The sequence below is a fragment of the Lotus japonicus genome, chromosome 4 (genome assembly GCF_012489685.1).
Source record: "Lotus japonicus ecotype B-129 chromosome 4, LjGifu_v1.2".
NCBI lineage: Eukaryota > Viridiplantae > Streptophyta > Magnoliopsida > Fabales > Fabaceae > Lotus > Lotus japonicus.
The window spans coordinates 43,707,297-43,727,865 of NC_080044.1; the positions used below are offsets into that span (position 1 = coordinate 43,707,297).

The window sequence follows — 20,569 nt, forward strand, 5'->3', positions numbered from 1 at the left end:
TTTGCCATGTGGTAGGGAATGATGTAACTCAGTTTGTCCTTGGAATCCTGAATGGCGAGGTGTCGCCGACTTCTATTAATCAGACATTGCTTGTATTGATTCCGAATGTGAAGAAGCCTATGCATGCTAGCCAGCTTAGGCCCATTAGTTTGTGTAACGTGATCTTTAAATTGGTGACGAAGACGATTGCTAATAGGTTGAAGACAATTCTACCTGATATTGTATCTGAGTCACAAAGTGCTTTTGTCCCGGATCGGTTGATTACGGATAACGCCTTGGTATCCTTTGAGTGCTTCCACTACATGAAGAAGAAGGCGGCGGGGAATCAAGGGATGTTGGCTCTCAAGCTTGATATATATGGCTAAAGCCTATGACCGAGTGGAATGGAATTTCCTACATATGACTCTTGAGAAGATGGGGTTCCCATGCCATTGGGTTGCTTTGATTATGAGGTGTGTTCGTTCGGTTACCTTCTCCATTATGATTAATGGCCGCCCATCTCCGACCTTTGTACCTCATCGGGGATTGCGACAAGGGGATCCTTTGTCGTCGTATCTTTTTATTCTTTGTGCGGAGGTCTTCTCAGCTATGATTTCTAGAGAAGTGGTAGTCTCTTCTCTTCATGGCTTGAGGATTGCACCGAGTGCCCCTATTATTTCACATCTCTTTTTTGCTGATGACAGTGTGATTTTTTGTCGGGCGACGACAGAGGAGGTTCAGGTGGTTTCTTCCATCCTTAGCTTCTATGAAGCGGCGTCGGGCCAGCAGATTAACTTTGACAAATCACAGCTCACTTTTAGCCGAAACGTGCTTTCCACTAGTATCGATGAGCTTTCGAGGCTTTTGAATGTTAAGGCTGTTGAGCAGTTTGATAGATATTTGGGTCTTCCTACCGTCTTTGGGAGGTCGAAGAGCCAAGTGTTTGATTTTGTCAAGGAGAGGGTGTGGAAGAAATCGAAGGGCTGGAAGGAGAAGGCTCTCTCAAGGGCGGGAAGAGAGGTGTTGGTTAAAGCGGTGGCGTAGGCTATCCCAGCTTATGTGATGAGCTGTTTTTCAATGCCATTGTCGTTGTGTTCGGAGATTGAAGGAATGATTAATAGATTTTATTGGGGTGGAGATGTCACTCGGAGGAAGATGAGTTGGATGCGCTGGGATAAGTTGGCTAGGCCAAAAGATAAAGGAGGTCTTGGGTTTCGGTCTTTTCAGGCCTTTAACACTTCTCTTTTAGCCAAGCAGTGGTGGCGTTTGATGACTGCAAAACACTCTTTGATGGCAAGGGTTATGAAAGCTTGTTACTATAGGCATGTTCCTCTTATGGCAGCAAAGAAGGGCTCACGTCCAAGCTACTCTTGAAGTAGTATTTATGGCGCTAAATGGGTGATTGAGCGTGGCTGTGTTTGGAGAGTTGGCTTAGGTAGAGGGGTTAAAATATGGACTGATCAGTGGGTTCCAGGAGTTGCGGGGTTGAAAGTATATTCAGACCAGAACCATAGTTCTTACTTGTCTCATGCGGTGCAATTGATCAATGAGGGGTCTCGTACTTGGAATTTTTCTCTGCTACGCCAGTGTTTGGCCATCATGAAGCTGATCTTATTATGCAGATTCCGTTGTCACAGTTTGAAGCTCCTGATCGGTTGGTTTGGCGGGGAGAGGAGTTAGGTTGGTACACTACGAAATCTGGCTACGAGTTTATTCTCAAGAGTGCTGATTCAGTGGGGTCTAGTTCTGAGGCCGGGGCAGGTGCTTGGACAGCGTTGTGGGAAACAAAATCTATCCCCAGGTGTAAGGAATTTGCTTGGCGGGCTTGTCATGGTGTGGTTCCCGTGCGGGCAGCTTTAATTTGGTTCACCGGGGAATCGACGGGGATCCTATTTGCCCTCTATGTGGGGAGGAAGAAGAGACGGTGGAGCATGCGTTGTTTTCATGTGAGGAGGTGGCTCCAATCTGGTTTGGCTCTCAACTGTCTTTGGACTTCAGGATGCTACACCCTGGTTTCTCCGTGTATATGTGGCTGTCACAGATGTTGGCACTGAGGGATGATTGGGTGATGGACCAGGTTCTTACTCTCTTGTGGGCAATCTGGGAGCGTCGAAATAAATGGTGCATGGAGGAGCGTTGGTTTACATACGAGATGGTTCTGCAGCGCGCCTCATCCATGGTTTCAGTTCCGTCGTCGTCGTTAGGAGACGAGCAAACAGGCCACCGTGGTGAGCAGCGGGTCCGAAGGCAATCAGGTGGATGGAAAGCACCAAGGCCAAGGAGAATTAAAGTGAACATAGATGCAGCTGTTCCTGATGGTAGGCTGATGGGTTTTGGCTATATTACGCGGAACTCTCGTGGGCAGGTGTTGAAAGATTTTTCTACACTAATACTACTTTCAAAATCCTCAAGATTCAATTGTAGTATAGCATAGGGTTTTGTCGTATCCGCAGGGAATTGTTAACACAAATGCCGTTCTTTAGTAAAATTACCCAAGCAATAAATTTTCAAAAGGTTGATAATTGTTTTGGTGACCAAAACACATTCAAATTAAACAAAGCGAGAGTAAAACGATTGATATCAAGAGAGAAAGCTGTTGGAATTGGAGTTCACCGTTTAACTATTAGTGTCCTATGATTCTATATGAATATTCATTCCTATCCATGATTCATCTACACCATTTCTACCCTACTTCATTGATTCCTCACATGAGTGGATATCTATAACTTACTTTCCTAAACATTGATTCCTCACATGCATAGAAAAGCTAAGTTATCTTTAAGCTCAGATGTTTAAGGGACTAACAAACCTAACTCTATTCCTAGCAATTAGATTTATTAGATGATTAACTCTAGGTACTCTAGACGACGTAGCTTCCGCTCTTACGCCGAATCAATCGATATGTTCTAGGTGCGCAAACTAAAACATAGCATTAAGAACAAGAGAAAACCATTGAATCATGTAATAGAAACGATATTTTCATATAGAAATCAAGAAGAACAAATCATAGTTAAAGGCTACATCCAAATCCAACAAAGAAACTTAGCAACCCATATCCATGGATTGCTTACAAAGCTTACAAGAGGAAACTAAGGTGAAAGCGGTGACCCGTGCCGTCCTCGGTGTGTCTTTAGCACGATGGATGGTGGATCAAAGCTCCCAAAGTTCCTTTCCTTCTTCTCTATGCAATTTTCTCTCTAAGAGGTCCAAAATATGTCAAGAGATGCCTCAATTCTGATCTGGTCGAGCCTTTTATAAAATAGGGCAACAGTTTCGCTTAAGCTGATAAAGGTGTCGCTTAAGCGAGCAGGTTTCTTCACCTTCAGGTAAGGTCTTTGGCTTAAGCGAGACCAATTCTCGCTTAAGCCGAATTGTCTTCTAGAACCACTGCTACTGCCATGTAATTTGGCTTAAGCGAGGAAACATTTGGCTTAAGCGGACTTCAATATTTTTAGCCCTTTTGATCTTCAAATGGTTGGATCTTCTTGACTTTTCTCCTACAATAAAAACCAAAGAGTCTAAATGATAAAACTAACATATCTTACATTTATCTATATAAAAACTATCTACTTACTAAATTAACCTTATTGAGGGATAATTTGAAAGATAACGTACACATTTAGAACATATAAGTGCCGAAATTAATATAGAAAATCAGGTAAATTTGGCACTTATCAGCAGGTTCTTGCCACAGCATCCTCGAAATGGCCTCGGACGGTGTCGGTGGCTACATCGGAAGCGATGGCGCTGCGGTGGGGCTTGCAGCTTTCCTTGGAGCTTGGCTTCTTTGAAGTTGAAGTGGAAATTGACAATCAAGTGGTGGTGAATTCATGGAAGGGTACTAAGAAGCATGTTTCCTATTTAGCTAATGTTATAGCTGATGTTGTTAGAATTTCACAATGTTTTCGTTTCTTTTCTTTAGCTTATGTGCCTAGACTAAGCAATTTAGCAGCAGACTATCTTGCCAAATTTGCTTTGAGTGATTACTGTTTTGTTGGGATTGAGGAACACCCAGCCGGTTTGGCCGGTGTTCTCTCCTTCTATTTGATTTCGATTCATTAATGAAAGTTCTTTTTCCCGTAAAAAAAAAAGAGTTGTACATGATTTATATTATATATGATGAATAAAACCAGATAAATATATCAAGCTTTTCGCCTTTTCCTATTACAGTGCGGTGACTTTTTCATTTTTATTTTCAAATGAGAATTGTTATTCAGAACTCCTACATCTATTTCAACTCTCATTTAAAGTTGAAAAGTCTAAAATGCCTTTAATGGAAAAAAAAATTACAAAAAATCCCCACCCCAGCCTCACATTCTCTCTCCTTTCCTCTTTTTTCTTTCCTCTTTCTTCCCTCATCACCACCACCACCGTCACACCACTACCGTGACCACCATCACCACCACCGCCGTCACCACCACCACCACAACCACAACCTCCATCTTCTTCTCTCTCATCTTTTCTCCATCACTGTCGTCGTCACTATTCGTTTTCAGTTTAGTGGTGTGAAATAGAGGAAAGAGAAAACATAATATTAATTAAACAATTGAAAAACAACAATAAAAACACTGGTTGTGGCTTTTGTGTGGATCAATTTACTTGTGCCATATATTTCTCATCTTTTAATCATGTTGTAATTGAAACTTTTTTCTTTGTCAAAGTATGTGTTTGAATTAACGTTGCCACAATAAATTTTATATATAATTAATTTTAATAAACTCATTTCAAAAAAATAATAATAAACTAATTATGCTAAATATAAGTTAACAGTAAGTGATTTATGTTTAAACATTTATGATGAGCAAAGTGATTTTCGTGAATTTAAAAAAAAGTGATTTTTGTGAGGTAATATTGTAAAATTTAATTGTGATATTGAAGTGGTTTATGTTTGGATAATGATTTATGTAGATTAGTGATTTTGGTCCCATGTATTCAAATGTTAGAATTGATTCTCTATTACTAGATAACATGCTTAGATCCATTTTTCTTTCCTCATCAATTATACCCACCGTAGAAAGGTAGCTGGTGTACGTAGCTTCATCAAATTATTGATTTTGTTGTTAGAATGTAAATGAATATTTGTTGCCATGAAAAAATTCACAAAGACATAAACGACATAAAGCTAAGGCAGCGAAATCATGTTTAGTTGAATTAAGGTTAGTTGTTAGCCGTTTGAAGGGGGTCACTTTTTTTTTTTTATTCAATACGGGGCTAAATGCCCAAACTAAGGATTGTCACCCCTTACATAAAGAGAATTATAAGAATCAAACATAAGAGGAACAAAACAAAGAGAAGGAGCAACATCATAAATCCTAAACGACATTAAAAGACTCACCCCATTTTTAGCAAAGGAGTCTGCAACTGAATTCGCCTCTCTGAACACATGTTGCAAGTGAACTTGTTCAAACCTACCAAACAGCCTTTTAATATCTTTAACCAAAGTAGCAAAGGGTTTAGAGCCAAGACAGCCTTTATCAATAGTTTTCACTGCAAAATCAGAATCTGTTTCAACAAAGACTTTGGTGAAGCCTCTTGCAAGTGCTAACTTTGCTCCATGACAGAGACAACTTTGTATAAAGTTGCAATTTTGGGCAAGTATCATCATGAAAACTTAATAGGCAGGGGATGGGTAGTGTTGGGAAAAAGCACATCTAGATTCAGACAGTACGATAGAGCGAGAAAGTACGAATAAACCACACAGAAAACTTTGGTCACGCAGTTCGGCTAATTGAGTCTACCTCTGCGGCTATAGAGTAGTTATAGCTCCCTTTATTGATTCTCAATACTCCCTCCGTTCCAAAACTATTGTAGTTTTAGCTTTTTTGTTTTGTTCCAAAACCATTGTTGTTTTACATATCCAAAGCACTTTATCTCATTCTCTTCCATTCATGCCCTCATTTAATATTGTATCTCCCAAGTACCACCACTTATTTCCACCAATCAAAATTCTCACCAATTAGTTGACCAATGATTTTCATTCTCTCTCTTTCATATAACTCATATTAAATAAGGGTTTTTCAGTCAAATTATATCATCAATTAATGAACTCTTAAACTTTGTGAAAAAACTAAAACTACAATAGTTTTGGAACGGAGAGAGTAATCAATTGTGTTTACAATAGCAGTTTCTATTGCTATGTACCCTCGCACACCGCCAAATTGCGGTGCACTTGCACACCACCCAATTATGGCGCACTCCGCACACACCTGGTGCACACTAGCACACTTAACACGAACTTTCCTCCCAAACTCAACTAATCCTCGATCCAATCAAGTTAATCTTACTAATCCTTCTATCAAAGTCCATTGCCAGCTGTGATTCCGAATATCACCCCAGTCAATATTAGGTTGATCAGGCCTAATACATCGAAGGTGGAAATTTAGAAAAACCCACTGGAACAGTCAATGAGTTCCTATCATCAAGTAGTCACAAATATCCTGATATTACATCCTCAACGATTCTGATACGGAACCACACACCCTCAACATAATACATATACTACCCATCAGGAATCTCTCTAAGATTTCTTCTTCAGCTTCTGACTTCCTTATAATCGCATCGGTGCAATACTATTTTCTAGGCTTAGTGTGTTATTCTAAACCTCGTGTACTTCTATAGTTAAAATACGAGCAACAATCAGATAAAGTCCTAATAGGTGTAATAACTATAAAGTCAAAGCTCGACAGTAAAGGCAGTTAGGTGTGTTGCACACACTACGAGAGTAATAAGGTATGTCATACTAGAAATCAGAAGGGTTATTTAGAAGGTTACCTTCGTTCTTGCGCTCACCCCCAGCTAACCCCTCAGCTCCTTCACCATTCATGATGCAAACTCTCCCCCTTGTAGCTGAACGCTTTCCTTTCACAACATTAATAGTTGGCTCCACCTTGGGTGCTCTATAATCGACGGCCGAATGCCCTGGCTGGTTGCAATTGAAACATCGAGGCCCTTGGTTCAGACATGCATTAGCATAGTGTCCATTCTTTCCACACCTGAAACATATCACCTCTGGGTGTGCTGATTGGCTTCCTGCCCCTGGAGTGGCAGTAGTCGAAGGCTTATAAGATCCTGGGGTAAAACTTCTCCCCTTCGGATGCTGATACGGCATCCTCTGTTGGAATTTACCTCTTCCTTGGTAGTTCTGAGAACCTGACCTTACCGGTCCTCCAATTCCAGCATGATTCAACCTCTTGTTCTTCATCAGCTCAATCTCTATGGCCTTCTCAACCAATGATTGGAAACGCATAATTCCCAATGGCCTCACAGAGTCCTCGATATCTGGCCTCAGTCCATTGACGAAAAGCTTACACATGTAGCGCTCATCGACATGGTCGGTGAAAAATTGGAAGTGTTTGGCCAGAGACTCCAATTTAGAAGCAAATTCAGGTTCAGACATGCTCCCTTGTCGGAGTGTCAGAAACTGTGCCTCCCGCTCGTCCCGAGCACTAGTTGGAAAATACTTTTCCAGGAATGCAGTTCGAAAGGAGTTTCAGTTGATCTCCTCGTTATTGGCTTCCATAATTCCCCTGGTGCCTCTCAACCAGTACTCAGCATCACCAAGTTGCAGATAAGTTGCCATGCCAACCTTGGCACCTTCAGCAATTTGTAATACACCGAAAATCTTCTCAATCTCCTGAATCCAAAGATCCGCTTTATCAGGATCAGTTCCACCAGTGAACTTGGGAGGATCTTGTCTCCTAAAGTCATTCAGTCCCTTATTCTGGTCCAGAGTTACTTCTCTCTGACGCTGATGCTGATCACGTGCTTCCTCAGCAGCACGCCTCATAGCATTATCATTTGCCTGTGCCGTCACAACTTGGGCCATAGTGGCCATCATCTCAGCTAGTTGGTTAGTGTTCACCATGTTCTGTTAAGTCAAACAAACAGTTAGTACTCATCATAAGATAGCATCTAACATAACTATACAATATGATTAAGCAGTAACCTCAATCAATTCTAAGCGAAAAATCGCTTGCAGACAATCAATTTTCACTCTTTGCAGAGTCACACAACCTAGCACAGAAGGCCTATTCCCCCAAAGACTCCCGAAAGACTCGACAAGCTCTGATACCACAATGTAACACCCCGATTTTTGGGGGTCACTTTAGTAACTCAAAAATAAAATAAAGCGGAAAAGCAGGTATATTTTTTTTCGTTTTGTTTAGATAAAAAGACTTGTCGAAATAAAGACCTAACCCATTCGCGATTAACAGCGATTAATATACAATATAAGCACAGCCCTCGCTGCAACTAAAATCATCGTCACGAGTGTCCTCAGGTAACTGAAAGTAGTGCCCGCATGCTAATAAGTACGACCCATAGCTAGAGTCATAAGTTTTATAAATACAGTCCTCCAAGAAAGTAAGTCAGCCCAAAACGGCATCCAAAAGACTTCCTACGTCCGACAAACTCCCTGTGATCCTCATGGAAGGGAATCACACAAAAAACTAATAGTCGGGGACCTACCCTGCCCCAAAATAAGAAATGACAATCAGAGCTATGACAACGACACCCGATATACTACACCCTAACATCGATCCTCATCTGATCCTGCATGAAGTCCGAGTCCACGTCGAAGGCTCAGTAGTAGTCATTTCGCTCCGGGTCCTCCCCGAACGACGAACCATCTCGAATCAGCTGTTGAACGTCTGGCAGTAGGCCGACCGCCCAAACACATACATGAACACAAAGCCAAGGCGCGAGGGTCAACTCACAGAATATAGTAGATAATACAAGCAACATGTGAAGAATAAGGGGGTATATATATATGTTGTATATATACGTATAACTTATGTATTGCCTACCCTAAGGTGTATACATAGCATATTTATCAACATCAAATCATCAAGATATATAACGATGTTTATCGATATCAAATCACAAATGACAATTGGATCTTCAACACATCAACAAATATAGTTAGGTGCATGGTGTGCCAATGCAATGTCATGCTCAAAAGATGATCCGGATAAAATGTCACCATCTCGATGGATGAGACAAGCCAAGCATCTCGCTCCGCTAAAGCACCTCGCTTTTATGAAGCAGCACGCTCCTGTGAAGCATCTAGCTCCATTGAAGTCCGATCTGAGATCGTCCTTCGGAAAGCAGCACGCTCCCCAAAAATGTATGCATGAATGCAATATGGTTAGCCAAACAACGAATCTTCCTCACCAAGATACGCGTGTCTAGCTAGAGTACATTGTCTCTGCAATACCCTAAGGTAAACAAGGAAGTGCTAGTCGCACTTGGTAACTTTCCTAGTCACTTTGGCTCACCGTCTCGATGGCCAACCAAACTGCTCAACGAGCAAAAGAATGCATCTGGCACTCAGTGACTTTTCAAGTTACTTTGGCTCACCAGCTCGATGGCCAAATGAGTTGTTCAACGAACAAGGAGAATGCTGCTCGCACTCAGTGACTTTTCAATTTACTCAAGCTCATCAGCTCGATGGCCGAAAGGCTGCTCAATGAGCAAAGATGGTGCACTCGCACTTGGGAACTTTCCAATCATCCCTGGCTCATCCTTTGGATGGCTAGATAAACCGCTAGAGGAGAAAAAGGTGCTATCGCACTCAAGGTTTTCCTCACACTTAGATTGTCGACCCTTCCCGTTTTCCAAACCATTTTCACATCCTAAGTCTTTTCCAAGAAATTGTTATTACTATTTGAATATGTTCTATCTTTGGTTAATGCATTATGAATTTCATTTATGAAGTCAAGTTTCGTTTCTCTTTTGTTCCAAAACTCTATAAGTAAAAAGATCCCAATAAACCCAAGTAATTTCCCCGGGAAGGTCTCGATCCTAAAATGACTATGGCTTAGACCTCCGGTCAAGCCTGCCTAACATTTCCCAAACCTCGTCATTAACATGGCATAACATCACGTTTTTCCACGCTCCGAAATCATATAATCATGTACTATCTCAAATCAGTACAATTCAATAGGGCATATGCAAAACATCATAAACTCAGCAGAAATAATGGCATATAGCTCAGTTCAATAACAATATCAATATAACAATAATTCAGTGCGGAAATCATAAGACGGAAACCAGTAAACGGCCGAAGCCTCTCGGAAAACGGAGACACACGTGTCATATAAGTTCACTCGGCCGAAGCCTTTCAGAAAACATTTTCCAGTTCAAAGCGATAATCAACATTCAATGCAATCTTCAATATCAAGCAATATTCAAGTCGAAGTTATCGACGCCTACAATACAAATATCTAGTAAGTAAGTTGCCCTCACCTCGAGTTGTTCTAGTCTCGCGGTGCAGGTCTTGCTCACAAGCTTGCTCAGTCAATCCCAAGGTTTCCACAAACGAACCTTAGAGCAAAATCACAGAATTCAATCACAATGAGTCAGAAACTCAGCAAACAATAAGTACTAGGGTTACACGAAGCATTATAAACTCCGAAGTACGATAATCTGACGCGTTAAGACAAGTTTTCGAAAAACGAAATTTTCCTCCCCCTTGGAGGAGCTCTCGGCCACACATCACAATTGTGTGCGTCGATTTTTCTTCGATCAAACTTGGTTCCTAGGTTATCATTAGTCGTAACTAAGATGAATCTAAGCTCAGAAAATTTTTCGGATCGAAAACTGTTGCAGGGGTATTTTGGTCATTATTTTCAGCTCAGAATTTCAAAATTGGAATTTCGAAAAACAAATTGAATGGGGACGTTACCAACGACGTTTATGACGACTAATCCTACTATCGCTAAGCTAAGTCGTGAGTTTTCAGCTTAAAGAACGAGTCTTTGTCTCAAAATGGGTTTTTCCTACAGAAATGAATTCCGGCAGCATTTCGGCGAGATTCAGCAGAAAACAACCGGATATTCATGCTCATGGGCATGTAGGCAATAAGTTTAAACACTGAAATCAAGTTATTTGGACAGTTTTACAAAAAGCTCAAAACTTTGAGCACAGAAAGACATAGAGAAAAACGACAGAATTGACGATCAGAAGTAAGGAATAGTATCTATACCTCGTAGTCTTCGAATTGCAACGAACGGTGAAGCAATCGGGCAAGAAACGGCGAAAATCACTTCCTCCTCCTCCTCCTTGGGTTGCTCGCGGGTTTGGGTGAATGGGTGAAGAGTTTTTGCAAAAATTTTCATTTTCTTGCTATTTATAGGTTTTGGAAAATGCGGAAAAATGAAAATTTCGCGATTCCGATTTTTCCTGCGTATTCCTCGAAGAATTCTAAGATAGGTTCTGGCGACAGAATTCCAGAACTCAAAATAGGTTTCTTGGAATTAAATCAAACGATCAAAAGTCGGTGTAAATCGGTTTTACTCGAAAAGTTACTTTTTGCAGTTGATGTCGGATGAGAAAACTTCGTTCTGAAGAAAGATTAGAAATATCGAGAAAAATAGGCGTACGCGTGTGGAATCTTCGTTTGAAGCTCCGAATAGAAAAAGTCTTCATCGTCCGTTGATTTTAGGTTTCTTGAACTATCAGTGATTTAGTTTCGGCAAACTTCCGAGTATTGGAATTTGACGTTCGTACATTCCAGGGTTTCGTATCGAAACGCTTGTTTATAGACGAATAAGAGAAGTTATAACATTTCTCTGAAGATTTTTGGAATTAGTTTCCATCGTGTCTTAAAATATAAATCAGCTATTTACTAGCGTTCTTGACCTAGGTTTAAGCGAATACTAATCGTGCTATAACTTTTATCGACTTTGATACAATCCTTAGCCTTTTCCTGAACTTTCTCCTTCACAGATTTATTCCATTCAATAAACACTTGTTCAGGTTTTCCTTCACGTTACATCAAATTAATCGTGAAAATGAATTTTATTCGGTTTATTCTAAGCTTAGAAACTTGGGTCTCACACGCCTCCACCTAGGGGGAATTGAATATGAAAGTTATCCCATCAACTCTTAATTATGACTAGATGAACGGATGGTGCTAGGAGCCTTAGCTACGCTTTTTTCAAATCTTGAAGTCCAAGCTTTATTAGTAAAAGTTTGAATCTTCATAATAACGTTCAAAAAAAAAAATCTTCATAGTAAAAATAAAAATCTATCTTCAAACAAAAATCATTTCATTTTAACTCACATTTAAAATATAATAATCAAAGACAAATTAAATATTTCAACCGTACTTCTTTCAAAAAGAATTGCCGCGTGAGGTGAACAAAGCAGCTGACTGGCTAGCCAAGGCAAGTGCTCATGACGAGGTGCGGGATTTTCTAGGGTGATCTCTCCTGATCCAGAGCTCCAAGTGATCATTCTGAAAGATGCTCTAGGCATCCCCTAGTTTCTATTTTGTTTGCTTTTACTTTTCCGATGTAACAAAAAAAAATAATTCTTTTAAAATCTAGAAAAAGGACCATAACTTTCTACTTTACTCCTCCGATTTCAAGTTCCATAACGAAGATGCAACTTGACCAACTTGAATTGACATAATGAGCTATACATTTTGCAGGCCCATATACAAATATTTGGAGGTCTAAAACGAAAATGTTATAGTATTTTTTTTAAAAGAATTTTAATATATTATATGGAATATCATTTTTTATATTAATCTTCTAGTTTTTTGAGCTGTAAAATCATTTATCATAGTAACTTCCCTTTTTGATTGACTAATTGAAAGAGAGAAGATTCTAATTTGTTTTGTTTTGGTCAGCTAAATTTATTAATAGTTAGTAACTCAGATATGCATGCACTATGATTCTCTGTTTCTCGTACGTTACCGAATACCAATTTACAATTTTCCCAACATTATTCATTTATTTTGTACCAAAAATAAAAGTAATTAATTTTGTTTAGGCCTTATGCGGTTGCCTTTTTGGCCTAACTGTCTGCATGACCTTGACATTTCGGTTTTAACTCTCAATTTTCTCCAAGTTGAGGACTCGAACTCCCTGCATCCCGTAATATACTCCTTAATGAGATCATTTGGCCGCGCCAGACTTTTGACGGGAATAGACATAACTATAAAGCCCAATCCTGACTTTTTTTAGCAAAGAAAAAGACAGAAAGAACTACGACCTTAAGAAGGCCACGTCAAGCGCATCAGCCTGCAAAAGAGGCATAGCCCCAACTAAAGGAGAGCTCCAAACACTGAAAGCACTCGCATTTGCAATCCTGACCTTTTTATTAAACGAGTCAGGCAGGTCAAACTTTTAACGGGTCAAACCGCCTAGCCTATTTCCACTCCCATTTGGCGCTCCTTAGTCATGTCTGGGCGTTTTTTCTCCGTTCTACAATTTTTTTTAAACAAAAAGATCCAATTTGATGGGAGTGAAAGAATGTATGAAAAGCTAAAAAAGAATAAAAAAAAATATCCCGCCAGAAGCTGGTTCAAAAGGTTTCAAAGTGTGAAAACGAAAGGTCAAAATAATAAAAATAAAAATAAAAAATGAATTGACTCATTCGAAAGGAATAGACTCACTCACTCACTCACTCAACACTCCTCATAAAATGAGACGCAAAAACGGAAACAAAAGCGTGATCACGTAACAAACCAAGATAGCTTCTCTCATAATTCTTCTCCTTCTTCTACCATTCTCTGTAACCGCTTCCTCACCAATGGCCACCATGGAGTCTCTCATAGCCCTAGTCAACCGAATTCAGCGAGTCTGCACCGCCCTCGGCGACCACGGCGGCGACGACTCTTCTCTGCCTACTCTCTGGGAGTCGCTTCCTTCCATTGCCGTCGTCGGCGGCCAGGTTCGCCGTTCTCGTTCACATTCTAGATAGTTCTCGCTTTTCGTTAACTCTAATTGTGTTGTTTTGCAACATGCAGAGTTCTGGAAAGTCCTCCGTGTTGGAGAGCATCGTCGGCCGTGATTTTCTTCCCAGGGGATCAGGTTGGTTCACTGTTTGCTGAGAAAACTGTGGAAATTGAAATTTCTTTGATTTTGTTTTTTCAATTTTTGCTTTTAGTTCTGTGTCAATTATCATTGGTTGAATTGAAGAATGAAATTGAAGGATGAATTGAACGGTGAATGGAAAAAAATTATGTGAAATTTATTCATCTCACTGACATTATACATTTGATGTGGTTTTTAGGGATTGTGACGCGGAGGCCTTTGGTACTGCAGTTGCACAAGACAGAAGAGGGATTACAAGACTATGCTGAATTTCTGCACTTGCCTGAGAGACGGTTTACCGATTTCTGTATGTCATCATCATATTTGGTTCTGAATCTCCATTTGTAGATTGTGGAATTGAGAGTTCCTTGATTACAGTACATTTTCTGCATGCTCACTCCTTCTTTGAAATGTACTGTTTAGTATGATATAGTCTAGTGTAGTTTCTGTGGCCTCATTTATGTGTGTAGAATTTAACTTTTCCATCTTTCTTTTTCGGCATTGCCTTTTGATTTTAGTCTGCTTGCTTAACTTCAATTCATTCACAATATGTTATTGTTGTAGCCTCTATTAGGCTTCCGGCATTTATGCCATTTCCCCATTGCGCCGTCTGGCCAAGTCTTAAAAAGTTCATTTGATGTTTTCCGAAGTATTGTGATGACTAATGACATGAGTAATCATGTGTTTGGCTGTGTTGAGTATTTCATATTTGATGTTTGACAAAGGTTATCTTGTTGTAGGGCACAGATTCTTAGGTTGTCTCAACTCAAGTGATGTAATAGTAATACTGCTGTTATTTATTTTTTAGTAATTGTTATTCATGTTGAAACCGGTGGAAACTTTTAGTATATGGTTTATGCCAACTATTTTCTTAGGATGCTTACTCTGAAAGAGATGAGTAATATATATTTGCTAATCTGTATGATTTATTTCTTTTCTAGATTTTTTTTTAGTCAACTTGTTGTTTGATTTCTTATTATCTTTTGTAGCTCTGGTTCGAAAGGAAATTGAAGATGAAACTGATAAAATAACTGGGACATCAAATCAAATATCCCCTGTTCCTATTCATCTCAGCATCTACTCCCCAAACGGTAAGGAGTTTATGTTTTACATTTCATTCAGGTGTCATTTATCCCTTAGTTCAGATTCTTTTTATCTCATTATTCTAGGACATAGCTTTCTAGTAGGAAAATGCTTTTGTTGTTTTTATGAAACATAATATAATATGTCGAACTACGATAGATATTTACTTGCTTGAAGAAAATGCATGATCAGTCCTTTCCACTTTTACATGTGCCTTGAAAAACTTGGCAGTGTCTATCTATATTTGCGCTATTTATTTCTCTCTTTGATGTCTTTTTTATTTTTAGTAACTAAGCTGAGTGTCTTGCTTATCAATTATGGGCGATTCAGTGTTTCATGAGAATATGCACTATCCTTTTCAGGCAAGAAGTTAGATTATCAGGAATGACCCAATATAATGTTTTAAGGGAGTTGACAGCCTCTAATATTGTTGTATATATATGAATTCCTTTCAGCGTTGGAGAGGTTGCTCTTTGTATGTAGATTGTGGATTTTCCTTTTTGTCTTGTGAGATTCAAGTTCAACTGATTAATTTTTTTATGGTTGATAGTTGTCAATCTAACATTGATAGATCTGCCGGGTTTGACAAATGTTGCTGTAGGTACGATTTCTTTTCATTCCTTCTTGTCAAATAAGCATGTAATTCATATTATCAATTTTTTTCCTATTTTTGATTTAGTAAGTTGAACATTTTTTATTTTGTCAGAGGGGCAGCCAGAAAGTATTGTTCGAGACATTGAAAACATGATTCGCTCATATGTTGAGAAGGTACTTAAAAGATGTACTTTTATGTTCACTGCTACAGAAAGAATTCTTTCTTGGTTCTTGTCTGAAATCTGATGTTTTGGGTTTACTGTCATTCAGTAGAATACAGAGAAGGTCATTCCAAACTAATGGGAATGACTGAGCGCGACCTCCTACTCCAACATTCTACTTAAACACTTTCTGCTTTTCAACCTTCCAATTAATTCCTCATTTTACAGAATTTTACTTTGATGCACTTCAGTTAACCACACTTTTAACTCTTCTATGAATCGATTCATTATTTTTTTCCCTTGTGTATTGCAGCCTAATTGCTTAATTTTGGCCATTACTCCTGCAAATCAAGATGTTGCAACATCAGCTGCCATCATGGTTTCCAGACAAGTTGACCCTGCAGGTATGGTTGCTGCATTTAATTTACAATTATCTTCAACTATACAAACCATTTTCATTTGTTTTCTTATTATGCTATTATGGTTTATCACTTTATCTTGACAGTGCGTTCGAAATGTTTTCTCTTCAGGTGAAAGAACATTTGGTGTGTTGACAAAGCTTGATTTGATGGACAGAGGAACAAATGCTTTGGATGTAAGAATCTTTGCTTATTTTGGCGATGAAACTTAATGGACACGGATACAAATGGTTTTCGTATATCGTTCATAATGTTCTCATTTTGACCGTGGTGTAGGTCCTTGAGGGAAGGGCATTTAGACTTAAAAACCCTTGGGTGGGAATCGTAAACCGTTCTCAGGCAGATATTAATAGCAATGTGGATATGATTGCTGCTCGGCAGAGAGAGCGTGAATTTTTTGTCAACAATCCTGATTACGCACATTTGGCTAGCAGAATGGGCTCGGAATATCTAGCAAAGCTTCTCTCAAAGGTTTGTATTTATCCTACTATTATGAAGTTGTGGCCGTGGGCATGATTTTCTTTGGCTATTGCAACTCTCCTTAGGGCTACTTGATTACTTATAGAACTGGTTGGGTTTCAGCATTTGGAGTCTGTGATAAGAGCTCGAATTCCTGGGATCGTATCATTTATTAATAGAAACATTGATGATCTTGAAGCAGAGTTGTCACGCCTTGGTAGATCAGTTGCTGTTGATGCTGGGGTGAGGAGAATCTTGTTGCTCTATACTATCAATATAAGCGAAAATAATTCCTATATATTCAGCACACTTCCTCTGATTTTGTCAGGCCCAGCTGTACACTATTCTAGAATTATGCCGAGCTTTTGACCGGGTATTTAACGAGCATTTGGATGGAGGGTAAGATATTTTTTGTTTGAGGACATGCAATTTTTACCTGTGCGTTGTTTCTGTTTAAACTGCCAGCCATAAATATCAGTTCAATCCTAATTTTTAATATATTTATAGTTATATGCCTTTTATTTATCTTATTTTTCTTTCTATTTCTTTATATTCTTATCATATTACAACTCATTACCCTTTTCATTTATTCCTCTCACAGGCGATCAGGTGGCGACCGGATTTTCGCAGTTTTTTATTACCAGCTTCCTGCTGCATTGAGAAAGCTTCCTCTGGACCGTCATTTGTCATTGCCAAATGTGAGAAAAGTTATTTCAGAGGCAGATGGGTACCAACCTCATTTAATCGCACCAGAGCAAGGTTACCGGCGCCTCCTAGAGAGCTCACTTAGTTTTTTCAAAGGTCCAGCACAAGCCTCAGTGGATGCTGTAAGTGCTTTAAATATTGGAAGTCAGCATTTCCGAGTTTTTTCTTCTTTTTAATCTTGTTTAATGCTGTCTTTGAGAGCAACTTTAATCCTTATGTCTTAATTGCTATGCCATATGTGGCAGGTTCACTTCGTCTTGAAGGAACTTGTGAGAAAGTCAATTGGAGAAACGCAGGTTTGAGTTGAGCAAGAGTTTTTCTTTTTAGTTTTTTTTTTTTGGGGTTTGTATTTTGGTTTTCCATTTATAATGGTTTGCTCATGTACCTTGAATTCCATTAAAAATCATCTGAATTTTACAAAAGATAATCCAAATGTACACTAACTTTCTAGAAGATATGTGTTGTTAGCTAATTTTGACAAAGTTGCAGGAACTGAGGCGGTTTCCAACTCTTCAAGCTGAAATAGCAGCAGCTGCTAACGAGGCGTTAGAGAGATTCCGCGAAGATAGTAAGAAGACAACATTACGACTAGTGGAAATGGAATCTTCTTATATCACCGTTGATTTCTTCCGTAAGCTCCCTCAGGAACTCGATAAGGGAGGAAATCCAGCTCCCTCCTCCGCGGACCGCTACCCCGAGGGACACTTCCAGAGGATCGGTTCAAATGTTTTATCTTATATTGGGATGGTGTCTGACACGTTGAAGAATACTATTCCTAAGGCCGTGGTGTATTGTCAAGTGAGGGAAGCTAAGCGATCTCTACTAGACAATTTTTACACTCAGCTGGGGAGAAAGGAGGTAATACATAAATATGAATCATCCTGCTTTAGAGGGAAACATAAGATATAATAGCTGAACTATACTAAATAGTTACAATAATCAAAACACAAACATATTGGAAAGAAAAAAAGGGCAGTGGAAAGACAGAAATTTGCTCATTGTTTGGACTCATTTTTGCTGTTTATTTTTCAGGGAAGGCAACTCGCGCAGTTGCTGGATGAAGATACTGTGTTGATGGAAAGAAGACAGAATCGTACCCAGATGCTTGAATTGTATATGTCTGCAAGGAATGAGATTGATGCGGTTCATTGGTCGCAGGATGCGATTAATCCGGAGTGAACATGAAGAGAATTTTAGTAGGAAAATATTACAATGATATAGCTTTATTTGAGAGGCTATTGGCAGCTCTGTTTATTGGTTTTTTCTGCATAGTGTGACGTCTGATTCAGATTGAGTTCACAACCATGGTGGAATAGGCATTTTACTGAAAAGTTTGTTTTAGCTGATTTCTCAAAGGCCCCAAATGGAAATTATTCATTTTTTGTTCAATACTTTCAACATTTGCTTCTCACTTTTTAGCTTGAAAGTATGAAGCGATAAAGCTACGGGAGTAAGATTCATGTTTGTACTTCGATTAGAGCCGCTCCAATTGAGAACCAATTTTTTTGTGGAGGAATATAATTTTCCTTCCATCATCTAGAATTAAATATTTAAATGGTTTTCTTGATCTAACTCCCCAAAAGAGTTCTATAATTGTTACAAGCGATGCAGATTTTTCTTTGAATTTTGTTGATAATTATATCAAAACATGAACTAATTAAAAAGAGTTAAATATTTTCCTGGTCCATGTAATAGATTTGTATCTAAATTGGTCACTCAAATTTTCTTTTATAGCTTTTAGCACCAAATGAAATTGATTTAAAATAAGAACAAGTGACGTGCTGATGTTGCATGACTCACTTCTTTTATCTATTATATTTCGCTAGGCTGTGACCGTCATTAAAAATAAAAAATGTTACTATAAAAGCTTATTCCAAGAATTGATCTAAAGAGTCATGGAAGATGTTGAAACTATTGTTGGGGGAGGGCAAGAGACAACAAAAATCAAAAGAGACAAACAGTGGACCTTGCATCTGTTCTTGAAAAATGAATTTCGAAGCTTGAAAGAGTGGTTGATAAGATTAAAGCTAAAAAAATTGTTTAAGATGTTGGATCCTATGGCCGATCTTCATCTTCAGATTTTCTTTTTTGAAAATAAAAGGATTACACTATCCTCAAAAATCACTTGAGGACAAAACTCCCAAGGAAGGAACGAAAGCGAAGATTACCCCAACAAAAACGAGACAAAACAACAAGACGCTCAAAGGAAAAACCCCCCAAAAAGAAGAAGGGAATTGTTATTAAGACCTCCCCACAGCTATTCAGACCGAAGGAATTTTCTGAAACCCGAAATTACCCCTTTCGAACGCACCTTTAAATTGCGTGATGGTCGCAATTTGAACCTCATTTTTCGAGTGCGACACTAACGCACACTGAGAGTGCGTTGTTGACGCACTTTGAGAGTGCGTTAAAAACGCACCAGCCATTGACCACGAGTCAACAACCGGTAAAACTCATTAAATGAGTCATTAAGTGCGTCGTTACAACCTAGGGCACCGCAACTCTATAAAAAGGGCTTCCCAATCCTTCATTTTCACACAAAATCTCTCTTCTTCCTCCCCTCCTCTTCTATGCTTTTCTTATGTCTTGTTTTTAGGGGGTTTTGAGTGGTTGAGGTCATGTGGATGTTATCCCCAACATTAGCAACTTTGAGTACTTTGAAAGTGAAATTTCAAATTCAGAGTGCCAAAGTTGCTAATGTAGGGGTGACAATCCTTGCTCATCCTTGCTTGTTCAAAGTACTCAAAGTTGCTAAATAGAATAGGTCCATGCTCCAGTAGAAAATGCCCTCCGGTGGTGTGAGATTGTGATGGAAACATCAAGGCTCACCCAGGCTCAGGTGGCTGCACTAGATCTATCCGGGATGCTAAGGAGGAGAAGACAAGGAAGAGGACCTCAAAAGCCAAGAAAGAGGACCTGAAGAAGAAGAAGACTGCCTCCTGATTGTATCCCATATGGGGGGTCATTGTACTTGTATATGTCAAGTACTAGGGTTAGGATTTAGGGTCTAGGGGTCATTGTACTTGTATGTTCGAAAATTTTGAAATGTATCATCAAAAAATTATGAATAAAGTCTTTTTCTAGGATATGTTTCTGTTCATGTCTGTTTCATCATGTTTCTGTTTCAGATTTGTTTCTGGTTTGGAGTTACAAATCGCACTCTCATGATGTGTCTGAGACGCTTCTCCAAGGAGCGTCTGAGACGCACATGGAGAAGCGTCTAAGACGCATCATGAGAGTGCGATTAATTCAGAACTTGTGTAATGTATAGGGACCCTGACCTTAAAGTTAACTGTTTGAACATAGATTTTGTTACACGTCGCACTCTCATGGAGTGTCTAAGACG

The 20,569-nt window shown here is 39.2% G+C and overlaps 1 protein-coding gene across 1 annotated transcript; it reads left to right on the forward strand.

Annotated features, from left to right (window-relative positions):
• The first annotated feature begins 12,925 nt into the window (after positions 1 to 12,925).
• On the forward strand, positions 12,926 to 18,790 carry LOC130715668 (phragmoplastin DRP1E-like). Its single transcript, XM_057565785.1, has 15 exons — positions 12,926 to 13,659; positions 13,736 to 13,799; positions 14,002 to 14,109; positions 14,792 to 14,893; positions 15,436 to 15,486; positions 15,592 to 15,653; positions 15,954 to 16,044; positions 16,171 to 16,235; positions 16,336 to 16,530; positions 16,642 to 16,761; positions 16,847 to 16,917; positions 17,120 to 17,345; positions 17,469 to 17,519; positions 17,713 to 18,081; positions 18,256 to 18,790. The coding sequence occupies exons 1-15, from the start codon at positions 13,519 to 13,521 to the stop codon at positions 18,400 to 18,402; spliced, it is 1,863 nt and encodes a 620-aa protein (XP_057421768.1). The 5' UTR covers positions 12,926 to 13,518; the 3' UTR covers positions 18,403 to 18,790.
• The last annotated feature ends 1,779 nt before the right edge of the window (positions 18,791 to 20,569 follow it).

Excerpts from the sequence above, each read along its gene's own strand:
- LOC130715668 (XM_057565785.1), top strand. The coding sequence starts at position 13,519 with ATGGCCACCATGGAGTCTCTCATAGCCCTAGTCAACCGAATTCAGCGA. Across the intron at positions 14,894-15,435 it reads CAGCATCTACTCCCCAAACG|TTGTCAATCTAACATTGATA; the intron begins GTAAGGAGTTTA and ends TATGGTTGATAG. Across the intron at positions 16,918-17,119 it reads AACGAGCATTTGGATGGAGG|GCGATCAGGTGGCGACCGGA; the intron begins GTAAGATATTTT and ends TTCCTCTCACAG.